This window comes from Manacus candei, unplaced genomic scaffold (genome assembly GCF_025592945.1).
Source record: "Manacus candei isolate 608988 ecotype Guabito, Panama unplaced genomic scaffold, ASM2559294v1 h1tg000050l, whole genome shotgun sequence".
NCBI lineage: Eukaryota > Metazoa > Chordata > Aves > Passeriformes > Pipridae > Manacus > Manacus candei.
The window spans coordinates 13242485-13269159 of NW_026138098.1; the positions used below are offsets into that span (position 1 = coordinate 13242485).

General features: G+C 40.0%; 1 protein-coding gene across 2 annotated transcripts; it reads left to right on the plus strand.

The window, feature by feature from the left end:
• The first annotated feature begins 29 nt into the window (after positions 1-29).
• On the plus strand, positions 30-25419 carry PCGF6 (polycomb group ring finger 6). Of its 2 annotated transcripts, XM_051800705.1 has the most exons (10): positions 33-1290; positions 2206-2305; positions 3601-3697; positions 4246-4301; positions 5025-5084; positions 5690-5798; positions 8435-8462; positions 9987-10085; positions 14843-14929; positions 20714-25419. In XM_051800705.1, exons 1-10 carry the CDS (start codon positions 970-972, stop codon positions 20762-20764), a joined length of 1008 nt encoding a protein of 335 aa, XP_051656665.1. In that variant the 5' UTR covers positions 33-969; the 3' UTR covers positions 20765-25419. The 2 variants fall into 2 exon arrangements, 1 of the variants encoding a protein (XP_051656665.1); XR_007906825.1 differs by lacking the exon at positions 8435-8462 and having other exon boundaries at positions 30-1290; positions 20714-20773.
• Positions 25420-26675: the final 1256 nt, after the last annotated feature.

A 26675-nucleotide genomic window follows, 5' to 3' on the forward strand; every position in this document is an offset into this window, starting at 1 on the left:
GACCGCCCTTGTGACAGTGAGGGTAAAGGACGGGCAAGCCGCCGCTGCTTCGGGCACGTGACGGCTTCGTTTTGCGACGCTGGCGGGAGCGCTTTCCGGCTGTAAGGAGCGGTAGGAGCCGGTTTGTGAGGGGGTTCACGGGGCTCCTTGGAGGGTACCAAGGATGGCCTTGGGATTGTGTGCCCTCTGGGGCCTTAGCGGCCGTGCTCCGAATTAGGTTAATTAGGGCTGGGCCTCTCGGTTTTTCAGGTATTTCTAAAACTGCTTCTTTTATTCGTGTTTGTTAAACAGAAGTTCTTTTGTACTCGTGGAAAGGATGAGAGAGCAGGGGGTGTTCGGGCTGGAAAAGGCTCCGAGGAGACCTTAGACCACCTTCCAGTGCCTAAGGGGGCTACAAGAGAGCTGGAAAGTGACTTCTTACAAGGGCGCATAGTGACAGGACAAGGGAGAATGGCTTTTGACTGACAGAGGGCAGGTTTAAATTAGATATTGGGAAGAAATTCTTCCCTTGAGGATGGTAAGGAACAGGAACAGGTTGCTCAGAGAAGCTGTGGCTGCCCCATCCCTGGAAGTATTGAAGGCCAGGTTGGATGGGGCTTTGAGCAGCCTGGTCTAGTGAATGGTGTCCCTGCCCATGGCAGAGGGTTGGAACTGGGTGATCTTTAAGGTCCCTTCCATTTCATTATGTTACAGAATTAAAACCTTATTTCGAATGAAACTGGTATCTTGTGATTGACGTTATTTTGTGACAAATTAAACGTGTGCCATCGCTTCACTAGAGAGTCACTGGAAAAAAACTAAGAAAAAGAACCCTCGGGCTATAAAAACTGCAGACCAGTTGTGACTCAGCGCATGCGTGGTGGCTCTGCCCCGTGTCCGCTCTGACTACATTTCCCAGCGTGCCCCGCGGCGTCCCCGCGCATGCTCCCGGCGCCGCGGAGAGACCCGCGGTGATCGCGGTCCGTGGACATGGAGGAGGGCGCTGGGAGCGGGGTCTCGGGGCCGTCGAGCGCGGATGGAGTGGGAGTGGGAGTGGGAGCGGGAGCGGGAGCAGGAGCAGGAGCAGGCCCGGCCCCGGCCGATGAGGACCGGGACATGGAGGGGGCCCCCAGCTGCTCGGGGTCGCGCTCCGTCCCCTTCGAGTTCCAGCGGAGCCGCTCGGAGTCCACCGGCGATGAGGACGACGACGACGACGAAGACGACGACGAGGAGGAAGAGGAGCTGGAGGGGGACGCCGGGGCTCGGTTCGGGACGGATGACGGGGAGCACGACTCGGGCGACGACCGGGAGGTAAAAGGGGCGGGAGGGTTCCCGGGGCTCTCCAGGCCCCGCTCCCGACGTGCCCCGCGTGTGGGAATTGGGCGTTTTAATGTTTGTTTTATTGTTACTCGAGTTCACTTTGTCCGTCTCATTCCAAAGAAGCCCTTACAAACTCTCGGCGTGGCTGAGAGGGTGGTAGGCGGTTGCACGTGGGCGAAATGAATGGTAGTGTTGAGGGAAAGAAAGCCCTTCAGTCGGCTTTCAGGCGAGAGCAAACGGGACGTAAAAACCTAATGTGTTACCTTCTTCACACGCATCTCAGATCGTTGCTATTGAAAAATTTGTTCTTTTTTTGAGATAGTGTTGTTCAGACAGGAAAGTTGTTGTGGAACTACTTGTGTGCTTTCCTGATAAGCGTATTTTCGTGAACAGAATTCAGAGCAGTGAAGTTTCATTCTTTGCTTCAATATATGTTTGTATAATCCCTAACTGTGTGTAGAAACAAGAGATGGCTGTCCCTTGTGAAATAAACTCGTTATATATCTTGATTGTGGGCCCCAAAACGCCTGATGAGAATTTTCAAATAATGATATTGTTTGCTACCCCTATCCACTTCAACCTTGCTGACTATTTGATATTTTTTAAAAGAGTTTATGCAAAAGAACTTTTCTCAAAATGATTGTTTAAAGTTTGCTTTTTAGATATGATTCATGAAACCAGTTGGATTGCCATTCTCCAAAAGGTCAATTTAGAAGACTAGGTGAAAGTCTTTAGAAAAGATCTGTATATGAGGAGTGATTGACCTCTTAGGAAAAGCCATTCCTCTAGCCTGTTGATCCCAGGTTTTTTCATGGTTTAAGGCTACAGTATATTGGAAGTTGCAATCAGGAAATTTCAGGGCTTAGCCTGTGTATTCAAACTCTTACAAACTGTCTTTGTTTGTAGCGTATGATAAACCTCACAGAGTTGACCCCTTATATCCTGTGTTCCATCTGCAAAGGTTACTTTATTGATGCTACAACTATTACAGAATGTCTGCACACCTGTAAGTATCAGTGTTATCTGTTTAAGAGTTTAGTTGCAAATTCAAACAAAATCGGTGTTGAGATGTTCTGGGTTCACAGAAATAATTGTTTGAAATGAATGTGTGTTGTGTTTATTCTGTTCCATAAGGGACATATATTCATGCATACTTAAAGCATCAGAAAATCATGAAATCACTCGATCACCAAGTCTGCTTTCCAAGTTAAGAGGGAAAACGATGTAAGAAAAGAAAAAGCCCAAATAAGACAAAAATGGAGCTGCTATGTACACTTTCTCAATTACTTTTTTTAAGTAGGCTCCAGGAATTTGAGTATATAACTGAGAAAAGAAAGTTAAGTGGCTCTGCTTATAGTGAACTAAAGAGTTTCCTAAACTGTTGTTGATGTGAATTCACAAAGTTCCATAAGCACCTGTGTGGAAGTACCAGTTCAGATACAGAAATTGTGGTCTGCACCCCTGGGGAAGTTTGTCTATAATCTCATGAATAGAAATAGATGGGTAATAAAAAAAATTTATTTCGATATGCTTGTCTTGTTCTTCTTCCCCTCAGTCCTAGTGCTAACAGCTTTTCCCTTGGTAACAGAACTGTTTTCTCTTAAAGCTAATAAAACCCTTTCTGTGAAGCTGATTTTCAGCTACACCCATGTTCCTACCTGAAACCGAGAATCCTGGCTTCCTAGACCTCCCAACCACTCACAATACGAAGAGGGAAAACTCTTTTTCATTTTTTTTTTCCCCCTTTTTGGGGGCACTGCTGACTGGTTTGTTATATAGCTGATAGTGTTCAGCACAGTTTGTAATTTAGGAAAAAGCACAACTGTTAGTAAGGACGATGTAATGTTGCAAGTGCAGCTGTGGTGATCTCGTAGAAGTTTCCTGGTAAATGTCGTGGAAAAGTTTGTTGTATTCAGGCTTGTAGGGAGCTGATTTGATAGTAGGTTATATATTCTAGATATTTTCACTTGTTAGCTTTCCTTCCAAGTTTTTTAAGTACATGTAAAACAGAATGAAAATGGCAGTTATGATTTCTTACTTTGTTTCTACTGAAACTGTTTTAGGATATTTTTCAGCAGTCAGTATTCTGTTGTCTTAATTCTAGTCATGTTCTAGATAACACAGTTGCAACACTGAACACCCACCTTTGCATCAGTTGAATTTGGAGTGTTCAATGACTTACTTCATTTTGCCTCTTGACAAATTTTATTTGGGAGGTCCGGGTGTAATTGTTCCTCTTGCCTGAACAGATGGCACTGTATAATGGACATGTGACTCCCACGGGGTTTCTTTTCTTTACAGTTTGTAAAAGCTGCATCGTGAGACACTTCTACTATAGCAACAGATGTCCAAAATGCAATATTGTTGTACATCAGACACAGCCCCTTTATAATATCAGGTAATAAGTTTATGCCATTTTTTATAGATTTGCTGCTTGCTTTTAAATGTTTTAGTTTGCAGACTTGTAGTGCTTTCCTATTTCAAATGAAGGAACAGCTGCAAGAAACACATTGTGTTCTTTGTTTAAGTAAGTTTCATCTCAATAGTTAAGATAAAACTCCCTCAATATACTGTTTTATCTAGTTTGTATCCATTTCTAGGGTTTATTACCTTCTACCCTGGTTATTTTTATGTGTTTACTCACTGTTGGAGGTGATATGAGCTGCATCATACAAAGATGAAGCTTTGTTGGCATGGTATGCTCATTAACTGAAAATTGAGTTTTAACTTCTTGAGCTGTTCACGAAGGGTGGTGCTTTGAACTTTACATGACTTTTGTTGGAGCTCTGCTGTCAGGATGTGTATTTTGAAAGATGTGGAGTTGCTGCTCCACATGCTCCTTTAGGTACGTCATGTTTCAACAGTGTATTTTGCATCTTTGTTACAATAAAATGAAACCCTTTCGTGTTGCACCAAAGGCTCTCTTTTCTTTTTTCTATTTCGTAGACTGGACCGGCAACTGCAAGACATAGTCTATAAATTAGTTGTCAATCTTGAGGAAAGTAAGTCCCTTTCTTTATTGCCATATAGAAATTGAAAAGACTAAACAGGAAACAGAGTAATTAAAAGCCCTGTTTCTACTCTGGACTCTTTAAAATAGTTTTGTAATGTTTGGTTATAAACCTTAATGAATTAACTGTGATTACTGTCATGTTTCTGCCTGCTAAGTGCTATTAAGGGTAGCAATGTGTACCCTATCTCGTGAAACACAGGTGTCACTGTGTTCAGGTAAACATCCAGGCAATATTTCATAGTCATGCCTCTTATTTTTGTAGAAGTATACCATATTCTGTGTAACAAGTTCACTTGACTTGGTTGAAATAAGTTGCTAAGACTGATTCTCTCAAATTCTTTTATTTTTTCTTCTTTTCTGCCATATTTATTTGTCTGATTTTTAAATGTGTTCACTGTCTCATTTACTTTCAACTTTAGGAGCCAACAATCTAGTGGATATGTATGGACTGTAAAATGTATGAAAAACAGTCATGGATGCAGAAGGGTACTGTTTTTTGCAGCTCTCTCAGTATGATTTATGGCCAATTTCTCTGATTTCTTCCCAGTTTTTACTAACAAAATCTTATTCTGAGTATTTTAAGTGTCTCAACCTCATATGGAATACTAGTGATGGTGAAGGTCTGTAGGAAATTTGAAAAATTTTACTGTTCTGACCACTGGAATTTACATGGATATTTTCAGCATCTGAAATAACATTTTCTTTTTTTCAGGAGAGAAAAAACAAATGCATGACTTCTATAAAGAAAGAGGATTAGAAGTGCCCAAACCAGGTGAGCTGTAATCACTTTAGGGGACACTGTTAGGGAAGTACTTACTATATAATTTATTCATAAGGCCTTAAAACATTAGCTCACAACTGACAGAGATGTGTGTATTGGAAATTTGGAATTCTTGGTTATCTGACTACTGTAACTTGTCACAGATGTCAGATTACGAAAATAGATGGAATTGGCAATTATCTTAAACCCAGATAATGGTTGGATTGTTTTAGCTATATATTTTGCCTACGACCAGGAAATGTATGTTATATTGTGCATTAATTTTATTTTCTGGACCTTAATAAATAATAGACATTACGAAGGAGTAAAAATAAGAACATCAAAGTCTGCTCACAGATTAGGGATTATTCTAATTATTTTGTGTTTTACTATCAAACAAACAGCTCTTAGGAGAAGGGTCTTGCTGGAAGTACTAAAATGCTGGTTCAAATACACAGCACACAATGTAGGAAGACCTGATTTAGTAATAAAAAATAGGATAAATTGTATGGGCTTTTTTTCCTGAGGAGTTCTTCTGTTTTGCTTGGTGCATATTAGCATCTTATGCTGTTTTTATTTCAAATTGTCTTTGCATTTTGGCTTTTTGAATGTTTTAGCTGTCCCACAGCCAGTTCCAACGAGCAGAGGAAGACCTCGTAAGGTTCTAGGCTCAGTGTTCCGGATTCCACCGGAACTTGACATCTCCATACTTCTGGAGTTTATTGGGTGAGTTGTGGGCAAATGTAAGAGCGGCTGGCTGACACGAAGGTGCTGCTTGTGTGTGTTGGACCATTAACTGGCCCTTGGTTTTCATTAAATGTGCATTTCTTCATCTCAAATAGCAGTGGGGAGTTGGTTTTAACTTACAGTGCAATAGTGACAGCCAATCATAGCTAGATAATGCAAATAATTAAATGCTTAAGGTGTGTCTTTCTATAAAAATAGCTTCCCAGAAAGTGTAGTTTTAAAACTTACACGTGTTTTGATTTTGACAAGGTAGCACAGTCTCAGTAAACTGAACGGTGGAATCCCTGTCTGTTCCAGCCCTCTCATCCCTGTAGGTGGCAGTACTGTTAATGCTGGCTGTCCTTGAATTGGCTTGTGGGAAGTGTAACTCTTACCTCTACCCAGATTGTGCCTCGTTTTGGCCTGAATTTGTCTGAACAAAACATTGAGACCTCCAATACATAATCATAACAAACTGTTACACAAATGACATAAAATTAAGCCCTTAGAAACTCAGAAGTTCTGTTGGCAAAGCATATCTTGATTCAACCTCACTCTTTGTAGACATCTTTTTATATGTTATGTCCAGTTTCTCCACTGTGTGTCACTTTATTCAGAGTACAGAACAAATGTTCTTCATGGGTAAATTTTAGTAAGGTAGGTGGTGGCATGTGGTTTTCTGTTTTGTTGGCTTTATTTTTGTGTTGCCCATCGTGTGTCTTCTTTATTTCTTTAAATGGATGAGGAGTGGGACTGCAGGAAGAAAAGGGAAGGTCTTAAAGCTGAACCTCTAGGGAACAAAAGAATATCCTTGTGTGTTAAAGTTTTGACTCCAGGCTCTCAACTCGATTAGATAGGTTTACTGGCACAAATCAGTCATCTGGTAGCTCAAGCTGGTACCTCACTAGAGGGACCACAACAAAAGAAATTCCTGGGCAACTACACTCTTATGACCTAAACTCCCCATCCCTCATGGAAGTCCAGAACAATAGTGATTTTAGGGTCTGGGATCTTCTCATTCTTCTTTGGTTCACTGTTTCGTTATCCAGTGCTTGCTGTGTGATCATCTTCACATCCTCTTTAGTCTGTTTTGGTCAGTTCTGTGGTCCATGTTGTAATATGGTTGTTACTGTTCATATACGACAATTTATGGGCTGTCCACTCCCGCTGTTATTTTTTAAATAATATTTAAGGTGCTAGCTTTGTCTGTTCTAACTCTTGTTAATGTTCAGGTTGTTAGCTGCAGGTTTTGCTGTAACCCATCTTTGATTTATACAACAGAACCATGTAGTTCAAGTAGAGTTCAACTTGCGGCCTAACAAACAATCCTTGCTACTAATGTCAAGCAAGCACTCAGCTGCTTTCAAATAATATAAAATTCTTGACACTGTGAATCCGCATACCTGACTTAATTTCAGTTCATTTTCTCATGCCTGCCTTGCAGCTGAATGCTTACAAGCACAGCTGACAGCAGTGGGAGTCATTACTAAAACTATCGAGTGTTCTGCAGGCAAAACCAATCTTGGTTCATCTTGGTTATGAGGGATTAATAAAGCATTTTGGATAAAGCAAACTTGGAATAGCCAGAAGAAATTGTTACTTTGAAATTCTCTATTGTGTGTTTAGAGTATATAATCTAGTCACCTGTGGCTGTGGAACTGTATCAAATAAAATGACAGCTGTAGTGAAAAAGCTTTTCTATGTTTCTTAGCTCATGATAGCTTTACTTAACTCTGATATATGATATATATTTAGAGGTGGAGATGCTCAGTGATGGTAACTTGAAGTGCTGTGCTAATGTGTGGTCTGCACATTTATTTGTTATACCAAATGGTCGTTTGATTTACAGTGATGTTTGATTTTTACCTTCTCCAGTGCAATGAAATACTTCATTTTTTCCTCTCTCATGTGTACTTGCTAATGCAGTGCAAGAATAATGAAATGTCGTGGATTGGGTTTAATTAAGGGACAAATTTATATGTTGCACTACAAGAAGAAGGTGTGGAGTATGGATGATCAGTGGTAGGTCACAGGCTCCAGATGTGCAAATCAGTGAACCTTGGTGGAAGCCAGCGGGGAATTTGGTCATTTGCCATCTTTGTGTGTATTTCACATTCCAGAGAAACGCTGCTTTTCTGAGTTCCGAGATAACATTAATATTGTCATATAAATAGTCTGGAAGGCCAGCAACTGGCTCAGGGAGCCCTTTAGGTGTTTATGTGTGTTCCGTGAGTAACTTCTTAGGTACTGTCTGCTGAAGTTCCAAATATCAAGGACCTTGAAGTATGGATATTTAAGCAGCATTAATATTGCAACCAACTCCTATGAAAATTAATGTTGTGTTTAAAAATGGCTGTAGGCTGTGTTGGTTTTTACTCCCATTTCATGTAGACAAACCTTAAAGTCATAAATAGTTCAATTCACAAGAAAAAATTGAGCAGAAAAATAAGGGATAGGAGAAAAAGATGTATAAATTTAGTCTAATATTATTTCATGTATTAGAGCCTGAACTGGGAAAATAAGCTTGATATGCAAGACTCATAAATCAATAAGTCTCTGTTATAAAGAGCTTGAGGATATTATTAACTGTTAGCTTTAGCAATATTGAGTGTGTTTACTCTTGGTTTTTTTTCCAGAGCTAACGAAGGCACAGGGAATTTTAAGGTACAGATGTGATTTGAATTTTTCTTTTATGGTTTATTTCAGAAATAAGTATACCCTGAATGTATTTAATTTAGTTTGGTTTTCTTACACTGAATGCAGCCTGAACTTTCATCAACATAGTAATAACCAATATTGGATTGCAGTGTGTACTTTCAAACCTATTGTTATATACCATCATGCCTATCTAGCATTTTTTCTTCTTTTTACCCTTACATTTCACAGTATATTTTTCATGTTCTTGCCCTTATATCTTCTCCTACCCTTTCTGTCTCACATTTGCCCTCCTTTCTGCTTTGTTGTTTGTCCTGTTTGTTTTGCGCTACACAAAACAGGGCAGTTGTGATGCCCCACCCTTAAGGGAAATTCCCTCACGAGAACTAGATGTAGAATTTAATATATATATATATAAGGGATATGATATATATATATATATATATATATATATATAAGGAGTTATACTTAATATATAAGGGGTTTCAACTGTCCTTTTTGTAAATGGGGATGGGGGAGCAGAGAATGGGTTACCAGGTCCATGGCCATAAACTGATTTATACATGCAGCAAGCCTAAATTCAGCATCCTCGAGCTTGCAGCAGCAGGGTCCCCAGATCAGGTCTGACTGTAATTTCTAGCTCTTGCACATGAATAAATCAAACTATTGTTCCCAAAGCAGAGTTATCATGGATACTTATTTAAATGCATGATTGAATTCAAGGGTAGTCCATGACCCTCAGCTCGTTCTTTTATTTTGAAAGAATACGATGAACCTGGGTAGTAAATCACATCTGTTCAGAAGTCAACATAAAAATCCAATCAATTGACACAAAAAGTAATCCATTTATCACACTGAATGCAGTCATCTGCTCTGCCTTTGTGCCTTTTTGTGTAGTCGTCCATATCAGCAGTCAGCTGTTTAAAATTTAATCCATAGAATGGAAGCCTATTAAAATTTTTGAGTCTGACATAATGAATGTCTTCTGGTTGCAGTCCCGTCTGTGAAAGTATTTAGGAAAAAGCAAAAAGATTTAAGACTAGTCTTGTCCTTGTTTTCTGCATAATAGTATATTTTAATTGATTCTGGAATTTCATGGGCTATTAAGCATGATCCATACTACTTCTAGAATGCTAAAGGACTTAAGCTCCTTGCATCATAAAATGATGGGGTTTAAGTATCTGAATTGTGTTTAGTATACAAGCCTGATTTGGAGAAAATATGGAAACATTAGGAAATTTTCTTGTGCTTCAGATGAGTAAATCCTTGTAGAGGGAGAAGTTCTTAAAATAAAATAGGACTGAAGTCAGTTGCTGGTTATTTTTTAAATGTTTTAAAGAGAAGGAAGTTTGAATACAGTCTTAATACATATTTATTTCTTTCCCTATGAGGTAATCTGCAAGTAGATCAGAGAAAGGTCCAAAAATTTAAACTGTCTCCCTTTGTTATTGGACGGTCACTTGGGTTTGGAGTTTACAAGGGGTGAGGGCTGAAAATGTACATTGTCTTAAAATCTTTACTTATTCCTTGCAGCCTTTGGAAAAGAAGTTTGTGCGTGTTTCTGGGGAGGCAACAATTGGACATGTGGAGAAATTCCTCAGAAGAAAAATGGATCTGGACCCTGCTTGTCAGGTATGCACTTGCAGTGGCACTTACAAGTTCCCTGTGATCAGTGTAATGCCCCTGCTTTGGGCAGACATTACCATTGTTCTTTAGATTCTAGAAGTAATGTTAGATTAATGCAGTAAGGATTAAAAAACTAATTGTTTGAGATGTTGTGATCTGCAAGGAGCAGCTCTCCTAGCTCATTCGCAACCTCTTTAAATTTTCATAATACTTTATTAATTGGATAGAGTTTTTAAAGTGCCATTTAAGATTTCAGCTGATGAAATTCAAAACTAAGAGATACTGCTGTTTCAAAGGTAAAACTGGACAGGAAAGTGTGGGAATGTGGGAGTATATGAAGGCAGGAGCTGAATAACAATAAAATTTAACTGAATACAAACAAGGGCTAAGAAAGAATGATGGATGTGTTGAAATGAAAGGTGCGAATGCAAATATAGACACTTCCCTCCAAATAAGAATTCAAAGGAGCAAAAGAACTTAGCTTCATATTTCTCAACCGTTTTGAGAGGAACTGCATGTCAAAACCAGTTTTTCAATTCTTCAGTGTATTTCAGCAACCATTCTGTTGAGAAAATGTGGGAGTTCTGTAAGGTGTAAATAATTCTTAAAGCTGTCAATTATCAGAAAAATCAAGCTGATACTGCTGTGAATAGGCAAATGGTGGAACTTAAATGCTGGGTTTGGAGTTAAGGCTGTTTTCATACAGCACTAAGTGTCTGAGACAATACAGCATGGCTGTGTGCCTCAGTAATGAGTGTTTATTCATGCTGCTTACCTTTTAGTGGTGACAAAGCAAATCAGATATAAATTATTCATCGTGCTGAGGAAGTAATGTATTTTCATTTGCTGGTTTCCTCTCAGTGGGAGTTTCTAGCTTTCAGGTGGTGATGACTTGATATTCTGAACAAATAAAAGTATCCTCAAAATGAGGCTAGAGAAGCTTTTTGCATCGAGTTGTGGTTTATTTGAGGGGAATGAATTGTTTTGTTTGGATTTTCTTAAGTAGGACACCAGAATCTCAGTTTTTAGGAATACTGAGCAGCTGTCATGGAAATTGCAGGCATTCATTTTTCAAAATTAAACTGGGCCCATGTGTAGTGGTCTTTCAGATTTTGCAATCTTGAGATCATCTAACAGAGCTAACTTGAGCGGTTTTCCCCCATTAGTTACTTTCTACTTGGACTTTGCCAGACAGATATGATCCCCTATTAGTGGGCAAATGTTTTACTCATTCCCTGTTAGAGCTGATTCAGTGACCCAGGGATAGGTGTGTCACCCGTTCTCCTGAACTGCTGACTGTGCTCAGGCCTCTTCGGCTCAATTTGTTCGTGTGCAATGTTAGCCAATACTCGCCCTTCTTCATTGACCTGCACCACATTGGGGTTAATGAAATTGTACAATAAGCCAGCTGACTCGTGTGTTACAGTATATATAAAAGCAATTTTGAAGCCACTGCCTTTGTTCTTTTTTTTCCTAGTCTGAGGCTTCAAATTATTTTCAAATTTCTGTATTTGAGTTTGCAAGTGGAATATGATTCAAATTTCCTAGTTTATCTGAAGGTTAAGGCTTCATTTTTATCTACTCCTTGAGCTGGTAATTTATTCTTTCTGATGCTTTGTTTTGATCTCTGTGCTTTGGGCAATGATTAGTTTTCTGTATATGTTTATGTATACTTCTAATTACACGGTCTTTCTTGAATATTCTTGCTGGAATTTGTTAGGAGAGGGTGAAAATAATTTTTGAGAAACTGGAATCGCTGTTAATAGCTGAGTAGGTAACATTACATGTGAGCTAAATACAGGCTATGGTGTTTGGAACCATTAGATTCTTGTCTTCAGCAGCTGATGCAGAAGTTTTCTTTACAGTGTGATTTCCTTTGAGGTCATCCTGCAGCAGCAGTGTCCCTTCTTGGTATTCATTCTGTAAGGATGAGAGCAATTGCTGAAAGACTTGTGGCTTGGCTGGTCCAAATACATTAACGTAGTTTGTGGAATAAAAGTGTTCCATTACCAGATGTGCATTCCTGAAAGTGTGTGTGTGAACTGCAGCCTAGGGGAAGATTGGAAGAAAGGAAGTCTGTGCTCATACAGTGTAGCTGTTGATGCAGTTTCTTTATGCCAGTCTTAAACCCTGGAATAGAGGTATCCGGTACCTTTTGAAAAGTAAATAGCAGCTAGAGGAAATGGGAAGCTCTGACAGCTTTTTGAATAACTAACCCAAATTCTCATGTCAATCTCTAAAACTCTGTGTTTTCCTTGCCCTTCCCTGGATAGTATGGGTTGGCATAGAAACTATTGATTGAAGTCTACTGTTTTCTGGGCCAAATTCTCCCTTGGGATGAAGCTTATATGCAGTGTCCCTTACATGAACTTTTTCTATTTTTATTTCTGTCTTACTTAGTGATTATGAATTTATAAATGCCTGTTATCGTGGCTTTTAGAGAAATAGCTCTTATAGCAGATAAGCCACCTAAAGAAAAGAAATGGCATAATAGAAAGCCTACTTTATTTTAATAAGAATTGTAACAAGTGACTGAGTATTCAGCATCTACACCTTCATGCTTTTTTTCAGCAAAGGGTCAAGCTACATTTATTACAAGCAATCAGTACCAGCTGATTTCAATTATACCAAATTTTAGTAAATCTATAGTACTCATTGCCTCTTTTGCAATGCAATGTATTAATTCCTAAACAAGGATTCCTCTGAAACACATTCCACAACTCATTTTCACACTGAACTGGGATTTTTTTTAAGTATATATTTCATTCTTTTGTCCTTACAGAATGAATTCTAGCATGACAATTAGCAGGCAGAATTTCAGGCTTTGGTGCTGGAATTAGACGTTAGGCATTTGGTGTTCAGAGCATTCTAGTACAATAAATGTGAAAAACTCTTCTCAATTTATTATTAGACACTGGCTCTTTAATGACTATCACTTGAAACTGGAGCAGCAGGTACAACAATGGGATACTTTCAAACAAGCATTCTAATTCTGTTTTGAGAGATTGTCAGCAGCTGCACCTGTGTCTGTTTGCATCTTATATTGGTCAAACAGATTAGATTTTCTGTTTCTTTAGAATATATAAAATATGTATGTATATATGTTTCAATGGGACCGGGATTGAGTTTTCAGTGCCTTATAGTACAAAAATAAGCTTATAAAACAAAAGTAATTAAACTCATGTATTACTGAAAAGCAAAGCAGACATGTCTGTCTTCCTGCAGTAATAACTGTAGAGGCTGAAATGCATGGAAAATAGGAGAAATAACTAGCCAGTTTTCAAAAAGAAAAGAAATATATGTCTTTCAGGTGCTGTGTTAAATACATCACATGTTGATGTTAAATATATGCATTTGTGTGTATATGGATCAGTATTTAATCTTACATCCAGATTAGTTTTTACTTGCTGGTTTACTTCTAGAAGCTAAAAGCAGAAATAATGCTAAGCAGTTTACATCTTCTGCACGTAAACAATCAACCTAACTTGAAGAGAATGTTCTACATCGTCCTCATAGGATACAGATGGTGAAGTAAATTAGCCCCTTTTGAGCCTCTGAGGAGTAGAATTCCTGTGTTCCTGAGTCTCAGAACAATGTGGTCTGCCAGCATGAGGCATAAATCTTGCCAAATCTCTTCATGAAGAACAAGAGAGATATAGTGGGTCAGCACACAGAAGAATATAAATCCAGGGGAATTGAATAGCTGCAGCACAGAGTGCATCCTGTCCTGGAAGGTGGCCATATAAGAGAATACGTCATGATATTGCAGTGTGCTCCCCGACTGCTGCAGGGGCAGAGCTGAGACAATTTCCTTGCAGAAAGCTGTGGGACAGCTCAGTGTCAATGCTCTTAACTTCAATTTTAAGGTTTTTTCAAGTCAAAAACGAGAGCACTCTCACTTCCATATCTAGAAATTGCTCATAAGGAAAATTTAAGCATGCTGCAGTTGAGAGAGAAACAGTGCTGTGTTAGCTGCTCTAATTTGGAATGTTAAAGACTGGATTTGCATTGCACAGTAAATTCATATAACTTTATAAAGAAGCCTATTTTTTATAATAGTTAAGGCAAGGAATTCAGAATACCTCGTTATGGGGTTTTTTTCCCACAAAATTACTGGTTTTGTGGGCAGTTACTTAAAGAAACTGCCTCGTCTGAAATTGCATACAGCATTGACACAGTTTAGCTGCAGAAGAGGACAATGCATAGAAGTGCTGAGTATGTCCTGCAGTTGTGTCCCAGAAATACTGACTGGGTGCATGTTAAAGGAGGACTGTGTGATGTACCAGCTGACAGAGGCATGCAGTGAGATTAAAACACTTCTTCCAAACACTTCTCAAGTGAACTTAGTCACATGTTTTCTCACTCAAGGTAGGAATGAGGCTCACAACTGTCTTTTGCCACTGATGTGACAAATGATTCCAGATGTTTTTGGCATCACTGTAGTACATGATCTAAATTTCCATTAAATTCATCACAGCTATTACTAAACAGCTTCTTTCAGTGGGTGCACCAAATTGTGAGTGAAACAATAAACTGTCCGCTCTGTTTCAGCAGTGAGCCCCAAGTCAGGGCCATGGGGTGAGAGGCATTGGGGCAGTGCAGTAGTGCTGTGCATGCTAAATACGTTTGGACAATAAAGGTAAAGATGACTTGAGTGTCTAACATGCTAGAATTGAACTCTGCTAATCAAATTAAAAGGCCTTGGGTATGGTTTTGCTACTACAAAGGTAGTTGAACTTGACCGTGTTTGTGTTCTTTCACAGGTGGACATAATATGTGGTGATCACCTGCTGGAGCACTACCAGACACTGAGGGAAATTCGTCAAGTCATAGGAGAGAGCGCAGTGCAGGTACATGTGGCAGCTGGGGCTTTGTTCCAGGTTTTCTCTTTTAAAATAGAAGATTGGTTCTTTCTTAAGCTATCAGGAAGCACCAGCTTGTCTGAAGAAGTTGCTCAGATCTCTCCAGCTTATGCAAAATGTTGTTTATCTTTTAAGTAGAGTTGAGAAGTGTACCATGTGCTGACAGTGTTCTTGACCATTTTCATGATGTTCTGGATATGAGGGTTTTGTGTTGGGGTTTGTTTGGGGTTTGGGTTTTTTTCCCCCAAAACAAAAAAGGGATATATTATATCAGCCATTCTTTCAATTACCATGGCTTGTTTTTCCTCCCTGGTAATTGCATCTCTGCAAGAAATTGGAGGACAAATCCTAAATAAGGCTGTCCTTGTGACTGAGTAAGGAGGATAAACTTGCTCATAAAAACACAAACCAAAGATGGAGGCTAGTGAATGCAGTTAATAGGCTTGATGCATATTGTACTGGTTCTGCTCACAGCATGGCCAACTATTCCTTGTTGGTAACTTACTATCCTTAGTGCTGCTGGCTTTACAAATAAGAAAGCATTTGGTTTTAATTCTTTGTGAACATTTTCAAGCATCTTTATAATGGGAAGGATCACACCAGTTTACAAGTGCTGCAAAAAGAATGAATTCGTCTGCATAATGCATAGTAGAATAGAGATGTAAAATCATGGTATGGTAAACTGTATATTAATATGAACTTTGAAGTTTGAGAAGGTAATGTTTAGTCTAATACAGTGGGGAAAATAGGATTCAGATTGGTGTTTTATTTGGAAAGCAATCTAAACAGATAGTAGAAGGGCTGAAAAAGTTGCAGAATCGTTTCTCTTCACTTCTTTGTGCACACATGCACAAACTTTTACATTTAAATTTCCTGCTGAGCCCTCTCATGCTACAGGGAGGCTTCTGTGTCAGGGCCAAGAAGTGGAAAGCTGATTTTGAGATATCTTGGACTTTGCATCACCTATACCTGATTTGAGTCACTAGGAGGAATCCCACAGTCAAGGCAGAGGTATTTGGCTTGTAGTTTTGGCAGACATTAAGTCTCTGAAGCTTGTGCTGTTTCTGCAGTCAAAGTGAATATATGCCATACTTGATGTTTTAGCTGTTTATATGTGAAGAAAAATGAAAATGTAACCCAACCCACTTTGAGGAGCAGGGGATAGAAACCGGGAGGAAGCAGGTACTGGTAACAAGCTTGTTTCTAACATAATGTGTTCATTTTAAGTAAATTCAGCAGTCAGCATATAATGCTGGAAGTGCCATCTACTAAAAGCTTCAGTAAATGGCAGGGGGATTATATGTTTCTCAGTCCGGGGATATAGTCACATATATGCTTTTTAAACTTGATCTTAGCATGAAAGCCTTTAATGTATGGAAAATACTCTTGGGGAAGCACTTTAAGGAATACTGCCTGAGTTTCATTTCTTGTCAGAAATGGATCTGCCTAGTTGAAGTTTAGTGTCTTTCATTTGTTGTCAGAAGTGGGTCTGCCTGATTGATATTTAGTGATGAGGTACCAGTCAGCAGCTCCACAAAGAGAACAGTTGTCTTGGGATACATTTTGCAGTGAGGTTTCAAGTGTCATTTATTACAAAATCAGTATGCTAGCAGTTAATTCCCTCAAGACTGCTCTATTGGACAAATAAACAAAAAATATCTTTGCTTTTTTTGAAGTCCTTTGCTTTCATAGTCACTCCCAACAGGAAACTTGAAAGATCAGGTTCATCCTTAATTTTTCTTCATTTTGTTAGAAAATCTCTTAGGATAGCAAATAGTTACAGGAACATTGCAAATAAACCACAGTTGCTTCTTTTTTCGTATTGAAATAATTGTGACATTTTCATGTTCTTTAGTCTAACATTATATTATCTTTTAGAAATCATGAGGATGCATTTCTAGGATGAAATAAACCTTGGAAAATATTTTTAGATAATTATCCAGGAAAAAAAATAAACTGATAGGTCAAGTCTAAAAATAATGAGTGTTTATTTTTCACCAGGACCTGAAATTCAATAAGAGGCACAGTTGTCCTGGCCAGTGAGACATCTACAGAGGAATATTTGATGAATTTTACATTAAGCTCCAAGGGCATCTTGTGCCTCTGTAACTTTCCAGCCTTTCCAAATTAGTGTTGGAGCTTGGAACGTCCCTAACAGCTCTCACTGGGACGCTGAGACACTCTTCAAAACTGCTCTTGTCATTTACCAGTTTCTGATGTTCATTATAGATGCTTCATGCTAAGAAAATAGCTTCAGTAGCTACTTCTGCAACACAAAGTCATTTAAGGGAATAAACACTGGGCTTTTGTTTAGATGACTACAGCCACTGTTAGAGGGAAAAAAACCCTGCTGTTTTTCACTTGCTAGTTCATTCGTGTCAGCAGTTATTCTTTTTGCTGGGGAAAGTGATTTTAAAAATGCAGATAAATTTCTTTTTCCCAAAGACATTAATTTTAATGTGCATTCTTTGGTAGCATTTGCAATGCAGCATAACATATGTTTGTGTGATTTATTCTTGTGGACCATAGTCACTGTGACTTTTTATTTTTAGTGTCTTTTACTCCTCCTGAATTGTTCTTAAATGCTCAGATTGTGAGCACAGTCTTGTGAAGATTTTGGGTCCTGTATTTTTTTTTTTCCTGCTGATTGGCACTGTGTAGTGGTGCTGTAGAGCCTCAGTAAATTAAAGTCTCCTCTAGGTGCAACTAGCAGGATTTTAGCTGTTCTGAATATGTATGCACCTGTCCAGGAAGTGTGGGAAGATCAAGTGTGATCTGATGATAAAATAAGTATTCCTGACTCTGGCCCCATAGTAATCTACTCAGGTTGTTTTAATTGAAGTAAATAAGCAACTAATTTTAGTGGTTGAATGTAAGCATGTTAGTTTCTGAGTAGTTGATAGAAGGCTAAAAAAGAATCAGCAATAAATCTTGTTTAATCTTGTAGATCTCAAGATGTTTTGACATTTCAGAAATTGGGTGGTTGGTTGAATCTTCCTAATTAGCTGGAAGTCGGCTTTCTAGCTCTGATTAGGGCAAAAACATTAAAAAAATTGCTGCACAGAATTTATATAAAAAGAAGCAACTTTGTTTTATTTTTAAAACAGTGTAGAACTTGTGGAATTTACTGCAAGGAGTGATCAAAGACACAGAAAATTTTAAAGGCTGAATTTTGTTACCAAGCATTGAGATCTGTAATTAAGAGTTTGATCAAGTAGCTGAGGAAGGAAGCTTATTATTAACTTTATGGGAATATAATTTCTTCTCTGTATTACCTTCCTCCCCTCTGCTGCACAAATGCAACATGATCCAAGCTGCTGGTTATTTTCATTTGTCTGAAACTGGGCCTTCTCAGAGTTCTGCATCACTGATGGATATAATGAGCTCACACATGGGAAAAGCTAAAAGGAGTGCCTTCCGTGATGTCCTTGGCCCTTGGCACAGAGGTTTGGCAGATTCTAATGGTTTCTTTGTAGCTCTCACCTTTTTGTAACCCAATGCTATTGCGCTATTTTTTGGTCTCCTGAGCTAGGCAGCAAGAGCTGTGCTCTAATTTAATTACTCTGACCTTCTAGCACACATTTGCTATGGAAGTGTTTTACTCTTTGCTGTGGGATTATTGAACTTGGAAAGTGGGGCACTTTTTTTTGCTGCTGCTCTTATAACATCAGAGGGGGGTATACTCTGATGTTTCAGTCTGTCAGTTCAACTCTATAGTTGGGTGTAACAGGTTGGGTCCTTTTAATTTTTTTTAGGCCAGGGTCACAAATGTGTGGCAAAGAGCCCTGGAGAGCTTTGCGTTTCTTTTGAGCCTGAGTTAAACTGGCTTGAGATTTGTAATAAGCAGTGAGAGCACATTCTCTGTTTGGGCTTCCTTTTAAGAACAGTGTCTAGAGAAAGACATGTGGAAATGTGTAGTACTTTAGAAGTGAATAATTGCAGAGTAAGAAGTGCCAGTACTGGGGTAACTCACAGTTTTGCTTTGTGCCAAAGGAATTGCAGTGGGTTTGGCCTTTGATTTACCAGGGATATTTCCTGTGTAAATAGATAATTTCTTTAAATGTCCTACTGTTAAATGTACCATTGAAAACCCATTCATCAAAGAATACAGTGTAGCATTTTCTTCTTTTATAAATATTTCTTTAAGAAACTACCATAGAGGAAGAACTGATTTTGACAACAGTCTTCCAAAAAATGAAGCTTGAAAATATCTGTTTTCTCTGTTGAAGTAGCTAATGGGCACAAGGAGTAAGTAGCTTTGTGAATGTGTAACAACGTCCTGTGTGCCAAGAGGTTCCTAAGTAACCTCATGGGACCTGTTCCACATAACAAGAAGTGAGAACAATCATGATTCTTTCTTCATTTTGCAACGTAGCCATCCCACTTTAACTCACTTCTTCAGTGTCTAGTATAAAGTTCCTGTATCCTTCTGTATCGTTTTAGGAGTTAGCAATCTATTCCTGGTTAATAACAGGATGAGAAGATGAAGGAAAGTTAGTCAGTTGGCACTAATAACACAGGAATGCATTTGGGGGTTTTAATTGCTGACCATTGAAGCTGAGGTTCATTGACATCTACACTACAGTAGGCCTCATTTGTCATCATAAGCAGCCATGAAACAAAGTGAAGTGCATGACACTCATGGAGGAACATGCTCTGGAGCTGTCGGTGATCAATTGCTTAGTCTTAAATTTAATCCAATACAAAATGGCTCAAAGATTATTTTTTTATGAATAGTTGAGGCTGCACAAACTAATCAAAACCATTTTTACACAGATAACAAATTATGGTTTAAATATATATATATATTCTTCCAAAACACCGTGTTCAGACTAAAACAGCACTTTCTCCTGTTACTGTATGATAATACAGGACCTGTAAAGTGATGGAGGTCTTGTTACTTTTTTTGGGTAATTAACTTTTTAATTAAAGATTATTTTTAATATGCTGATATACCCTCTCACACAGAACCGTGTAACTTCTCTGGAACATGTTGTCTTACATCCTGTATGTTAGTAGATAAAAACATCGGAAGCAAAATATAGTAGATAATACTGTGTCAGTTATGATTAATGTAGTTCTCTCTTCAAAAGAAAACTTTTTTAAAGTCTGTCCATGTAAAGAGGTCTAATGCAATAAGTCAGATTCCCATTGAAGGCAGACTAAGTGCTAGGCCTTTCACCAGCTGAGTGTGAATTAAGTGGCATTAATAAAGCTAATGGGTCAGAAGTGTCCTGTTTCCCAGGTGAAAGGTTTTTTTTATTATGTGGAGCAGTCTCTGAAGAGGAGAAACATAACTTAATAAACTAATGGTTTGTCATTTGGAGTGTTTTTAATCCAGTGTGTTTATTACTTAATAAATGTATATAGTAGTTAGTAGTCTAGACTCTTTTACTGCAACTTCTGGCAGCACCTTCTAGAACTACTTAATGGATTACTTTTTCTGCCCCACAGTATCATGTGGAAAGCAGCATGACTTGTAAGCAAGAGCCTATTGCATGGAGATATTTCAATTATAACTTTAAAATAAAATCAAAGTACCAGATTCTACTTTCTTTTAACACCTTTCTCCATCTCAAGGAGGAAAGGGCAACGTAATTATTTGCCTTCGTATTTCAAAACTTGCATTCTCCATGTGGAAGGGACACTGTATAAAATGGTGAGATCGTGCCTGGGGTCCTACCATGCAGTGACTGTCGTGCCTGGTGGTGACAGAAATGCCTCACAGAAAAGGTGAAGTAGGATAATACAGTTTCTTTCTCTTCTCTATAGGATGGTTTGCTTGTACTGCACTATGGCCTGGTGGTATCTCCGCTAACTTAAAGATTGCTGGAATATTACAAGGCAAAAGAATCCGAAGAGTCATGGCGCTTCTTCACTGCTGTTTCTCACCAAAGAAGCCATTGTATTTCCTGTGGCAGGAAGCAAGTTAAAGGAACTACCACTAACTGCTGTGTGATCGTAGTGTAACATCTGACTTCACCACTGTAAAAAATTGCAGCTTCTGTAAGTACAGCTGTAGATGTTGGTATGCTTCATTTTACAAATTACTGTCTTCAAATTTCACTCAGCTCAGGGAATTTAAATGTGCAGAGTAGCTGCATTTTTTTTACTTTCGAAAAACCACAAGATTTCACAGGGTTAACAGCCTTTTTTTCCTCTAAGCTCTGAGATATCTCTTGCTTTTCTAAGTGTCTAGCTAGAACAGTGCTCTCAGGGATGATCTTCAGTGAGCAGAATAGTGTATTTTTGGGAGGAGACAGTGAGTTGCCTAAAAAAATGTGTACTGTGATCATCTGTCTTCATATGTGATTTGAGGGTAGGAAGGAAACTAGAAATGCAGACCAAAATAGGTAGAAAACGATGCAGCATAAGCATTGGTTTTTTTGAGAAGTAGCATTAAATTTAGTTGTTTTTCTTGAAGAAAGACAATTTTGTTTGCACTGGAAGTATATTTGCTGGTAGTTTGGCTTATACCAAATGGTGGATCATGCATCTCTAGTCTTAATGGAGATGGGCTGGCTGTAAGCTGGTTAAACTATGCATGAAAAAAAAAAGTAGCACCTCTTTCTACCTGCTTGCTGTATATAAAGTGATCACTGTCAGTGTGATTCTGCTATCATGAATCTGTCAACTGGCTTGACTGTCAGGAGCATAAATCCATTCACTTTAGCACATACCTCTCTAGCAGCTTTGAAAATGGTTGCTTTTTCCACTCTTTTCAATGTGTTTTAGTGCATCACAGTGGAGACCAGGGTTGAGTAATGTAGTACTTGCCTGTTACTACCAGATTTGCAGAGGATTTTAGGTAACTTTAACATATTAAAATAGTATGGTTTGTGACAACTCTAATACTTCAAATTTTCTTCTGTTTAAGATTTCCATATTTTCTTGTGCAGCACTAAGGACCAGAGTGCTCTGTGTGTTATGGTCTTGCTGGTCACTGGTGTGGGGATCCATGAAAGCTACCAGGAGGCACCAGGCTTCCTCCCTTCCCTATAGTCAGTGTAGGGAAAAGGAGTCTCAAACCTCCATTGCAGTGGAGAAGCAGGTGGACTCAGAGCCCTGCAAGGCAGTTAGTCAAGGGTCTTTTGAAGATAAAGGCTGGAAGCAGGTCACTGCACCAACCAGGAGGAAGGTTGTTCCTCCTTCTGAAAACTTAACAAATAGGACTGATACCTTCTACAACAGCTATGAGGCCCTGGAACTAGAAGACCAGACAGCTGATGCAGTGGGCAAAGGTCCTTCTGGGACTGAAGGGTCCCCTAAACCAACACCACCTGTACCCCACATCACAACCACCTCTGTTAAGAGGAAAAGAAGGGTAGTTGGTGGTTGTAATGAGAGACTCCCTTCTAAGGGGAACAGAGGGCCTGATACAGACAGGACCCAACTCACAGCGTAGTTTGTTGTCTCCCAGGGGCTTGGATGGGACATCACTGGAGAACTCTCCAGTCTAGCAAGGCCCTCTGATTACTACCCACTACTGGTTGCTAAGCCAGCAGCGACAAAATAACAAAGAGAAGTCTGAGGGCAATCAAGAGACTTCAGGGCCTTGGGGCAATTGGTAGCAGGATCAGGAGCACAGGTAATAATTTCCTCAATCCTTCTAGTAACAAAGAATAATACTGAGAGGAATAGGCAAATCCATCATGTCAACGTGTGGCTCAGAGTCTCGTATAAGCAGAAAAATTTGTGGTTTTTTGACCATAGGATAATCTATTCAACACCTGGTCTACTGACACCTGATGGGATGCACCTTTCTCGGGGGGAAAAAGAGTTCTAACACAGGAGCTGGTGGGGCTTGTTGATAGAGCTTTAAGCTGGCTTGGAAGGGGGAAAGGGGCAAAACCAGGCTTACTAGTAATGAGCAAGGGATGGTGTGCAAAACTCGAGGAAGGGAACACTAATGGAATCCCTCAATCTGCCTCACGAGTTATTGGGTACAATGTACCACACTTGAAATGTTTCTATACCAGTGCACACAGCACAAGGAACAAACAAGAGGAGCTCGAAGCTTTGGACCAGTCCCAGAGATCTGATATCAATGGCATAAGTGAAACCTGGTGGGATGAGTTCTGTGACTGGAGTGCCCTCTGGGATCGTTACAGGCTTTTTGGGGGGACAGGCAGAGCAGAGGAGGCAAGGAGTATCCCTGCATCCTTTCCATAGCTGTATGTGAAGGGTTAAAATGTATGGAGCTCACAGTTGGCAATGGCACAGTTGAGAGCCTCTGGGTAATAATCAAGGGGCAAACAAATAATGCAGATGTCACGTGGGAGTCTGCTGTAGACCTCCCAGCCAGGACAGTGACACTGACAAATTATTCTTTGAGAAATTAAGGGACAATTCCAAGGCAACTGCCCTTGTCTTTATGGGGGACTTCAGCTTGCCAGAAATCAACTGAGCATCACACAGCTGGTACAACCCGGGCCAGAAGATTCTTAAAAAAACTGGATGACAGCTTTATGGAACAGGTCCTATGGGAGCCAACTTGGAAAGATGCCCTCCTTGATCTGCTGCTTGTCAACAGAGTGGATCTCATGAGCAAAGTGGAGATCAGTGGCCATCTTGGCCACAGCAACCATGAAGGGATCAAGTTTAAAATCTCTGTTGACAGGAGGAAAAGTGCCAGCAAAACTTTGACTCTGGACATGGGGAGAGCAGACTTCAGGCTGCTCAGGGAACTAGTAAGTAAAGTCCCCTGGGAAAATGTTTTTGCAGATACTGGGATCCATCAGTGCTGGTCTCAAAGGAACACTAAGTAAGTTTGCTGACAACACTAAACTGGGAGGAGCTGTTGACTCCCTTGAGGGCAGAGAGGCCTTGCAGAGAGACCTTGACAAATTAGAGAGATGGGCAATCACCAGCTGTATGAAGTTTCACAAGGACAAATGGAGATTCTGCACCTGGGATGGGACAACCCTGGCTGTGTGTATAGACTGGGGAATGCGAGTCTGGAGAGCAGTGCTGCAGAAAGGGACCTGGGGATCCTGATTGATGGCAACTTGAATATGAGTCAGCAGTGCCCTGGCAGACAGGAGGGCCAACTGTGTCGAGGGGGGCATCAGGCAAAGTGTCACCAGCTGGTCGAGGGAGGGGATTGTCCCGCTCTGCTCTGCACTGGGGCAGCCTCACCTTGAATATTGTGTGCAGTTTTGGGCACCACAATATAAAAAAGACATTAAGCTATTAGAGTGTCCAAAGGAGGGTCACAAGGATGGTGAAGGATCTGGAGGGGAAGCTGTACGAGGAGCAGCTGAGGCCACTTGGTTTGTTCAGCCTGAAGAAGAGGAGACTGAGGGGAGACCTCCTTGGGGTCTTCAAAATCCTTATGAGGGGAAGCAGAGGGACAGGCACTGATCTCTTCACTCTCATGATCAGTGGCAGGACTCATGGAAACAGCATGAAACTGAGTCTGTGTAGGTTTAGTTTGGATACCGGGAAAAGGCTTTTCACCCAGTGGGTAGTTGGGCACTGAACAGGCTCCCCAGGGAAGTGGTCTCAGCACCAAGCCTGACAGAGTTCAAGAAGCATTTGGACAATGCTCTTGGGCACATGGTGTGACTCCTGGGGTGTCCTGCGCAGGGTCAAGACTTGGACTCAATGATCCTGACAGGTCCCTTCCAACTCAATGTATTCTGTGATTCCTCATGTTAAGGTGAAACTGCTTGTGTTTTAGTTTATGGCCATTGCTCCTTGTCCTGTCACTGGGCACCACTGAAAAGGGCCTGGCACCATTCTCTTGGCACCTGCCTTCGAGATATTTATATGCATTGATGAGATCCCCTCTCAGTCTTCTCTAGACTGAACAGGCCCAGCTCCCGCAGTCTCTCCTCGTAAGAGGGATGCTCCAGACACCGAATGATCTTTGTGGCCTCTGCTGGACCCTCTCTAGCAGCTCCTTGTCCTTCTTGTATTGAAGAGCCCAGAACTGAACACAGCACTCCTGATGTGGCCTCGCTAGAGCCAAGTAGACAGGGGGAGGATCAGCTCCCTTGACTGGCTGACCACGTTCTTCCTGATGCACCCCAGGATACAATTGGCCCTCCTGGCCACAAGGGCACGGCGATGGCTCAAATATTAGCTCAAATGCATTTGCTCAGTCAGACTAGGAGGACTGGCATCCTTTGTCTAAAGAAAGCTTTCATGAATCCTCCTGCAGGTCTTTACAATAAACATTCAGTTTTGTCTGTGAAGATGGCACCAAGAAAAAAAAAAGTCTTGTTTGAAGTAATTCTTGTGATACTTCTAAAAATGTAACAAAAAATGTTTTAGCTACAAACTCCTATTTTACCTTTGAAGTTTGTATAAAAGTAGTGTTTAAAATGCAGCAGAAAATGAGATTATTTTGTAAACACCTTGTGAGTTGTGTTGATAAAAGATTATATATTGTAACAGTAAAATAAACTTTATTTTAGCCAATTTAAATTGAGTTCTCGTGTTTCCATGCCTTGTTCCTTATATCAGCCCCAAACTTATAGCAGATGATAGTGAAACTGCTGGATATGCTCTGGAGTTGTTAGAATGACAGCCCCAATTAGGAGGTTGAATGGTGAAGGGTAATGCAATACCAGAATCTCTGCTGGAGCTAAGCGTGATATTGTTAACTGGAGCAACATGAAATCTCTGGGCTCTCCTTTTAATGAGGATTTTGGTGAGAAATAGCTCGATAAAGTTGTGAAGATGATTTTTCAACATAAATACTGTAGAAATCATCCTATGTAGTTATAGGACCCTTTTTCATGAATGAGAACATCTTTTTATGAAAGCCACCTCTCAATTTTATTCTTATGGCTGTTACTATCAAGTCCCCTGTGAACTGGATCTTTCTCTGCCACTTGGGTCAAGGCATCTGGCTCAAATACTCCATACCGGCCCTTCCTGCCTAATTATCACTCAGAGGCTTGTTTTCTATGTATAACTCTATGCTTAAAGAAAAGTTATCAGTGTAGTCACATTTTACATTGCAAATTCACCCTTACACCAGGCTTGAACTTTATGTCTACAGAAGGGCACATTTGCAGAGTTTAACAATTGTAGCTGATAGTTAATTCAAATTAATGTTATTCTAGGATGCAGCTGACTTGCATAGCCCCAAGAGGACCGTGGTGCTGCTGGCACTGATGTCAATTACTGTTTGTTTGGGTTTTTTTTTTATTTTAAAATAGGGCTTCTGGATATCTTCAAAGAGTTCTTCTGCAGGCTAAATCACATGCCAGCTAAAATGCAGAAGGCCAGCACTTCTTAGTTCATTCTTTTGGTGGCTTAATGAGGAGGATTGAAGATCTGTTGCCTGTGATGTTTTGGCATGAATGCTTAGTGACCCCTTAATTTCCTTTTTTCCATGTCTCTCTCTCTTTCTTCTTCACCTGCCTTCAGAAGCATATTTTTACTGTGGTTTTCCTGGCTGAACATCCTGCTTTCTTTCACCTGAAGGCACTGATGTGTTATCTGCTCCCCAGTGCTGCAGTGCCTCTAGGGCACATCTGCGTGCAGCAGGGGTGACCTTTAGCTATTGCCAAGGCTGACTTGGGGGCTCTGTGGTTTCCTGCATAATCAGACTGCTTGCTTTAAAATGTGCCAATCTCCTTTCAGCTCTCCTACTGCTGTTTTATTTCTGTTGGTCTCCTTTTAACCTTGGCTTCCCTCCAGTCACTTTTGGTCCTGATGATAGAAGAGCTTCTGTAACAACAGGCCATCTATGGGATGTCATCTCTGCCCTCCTGGGAGA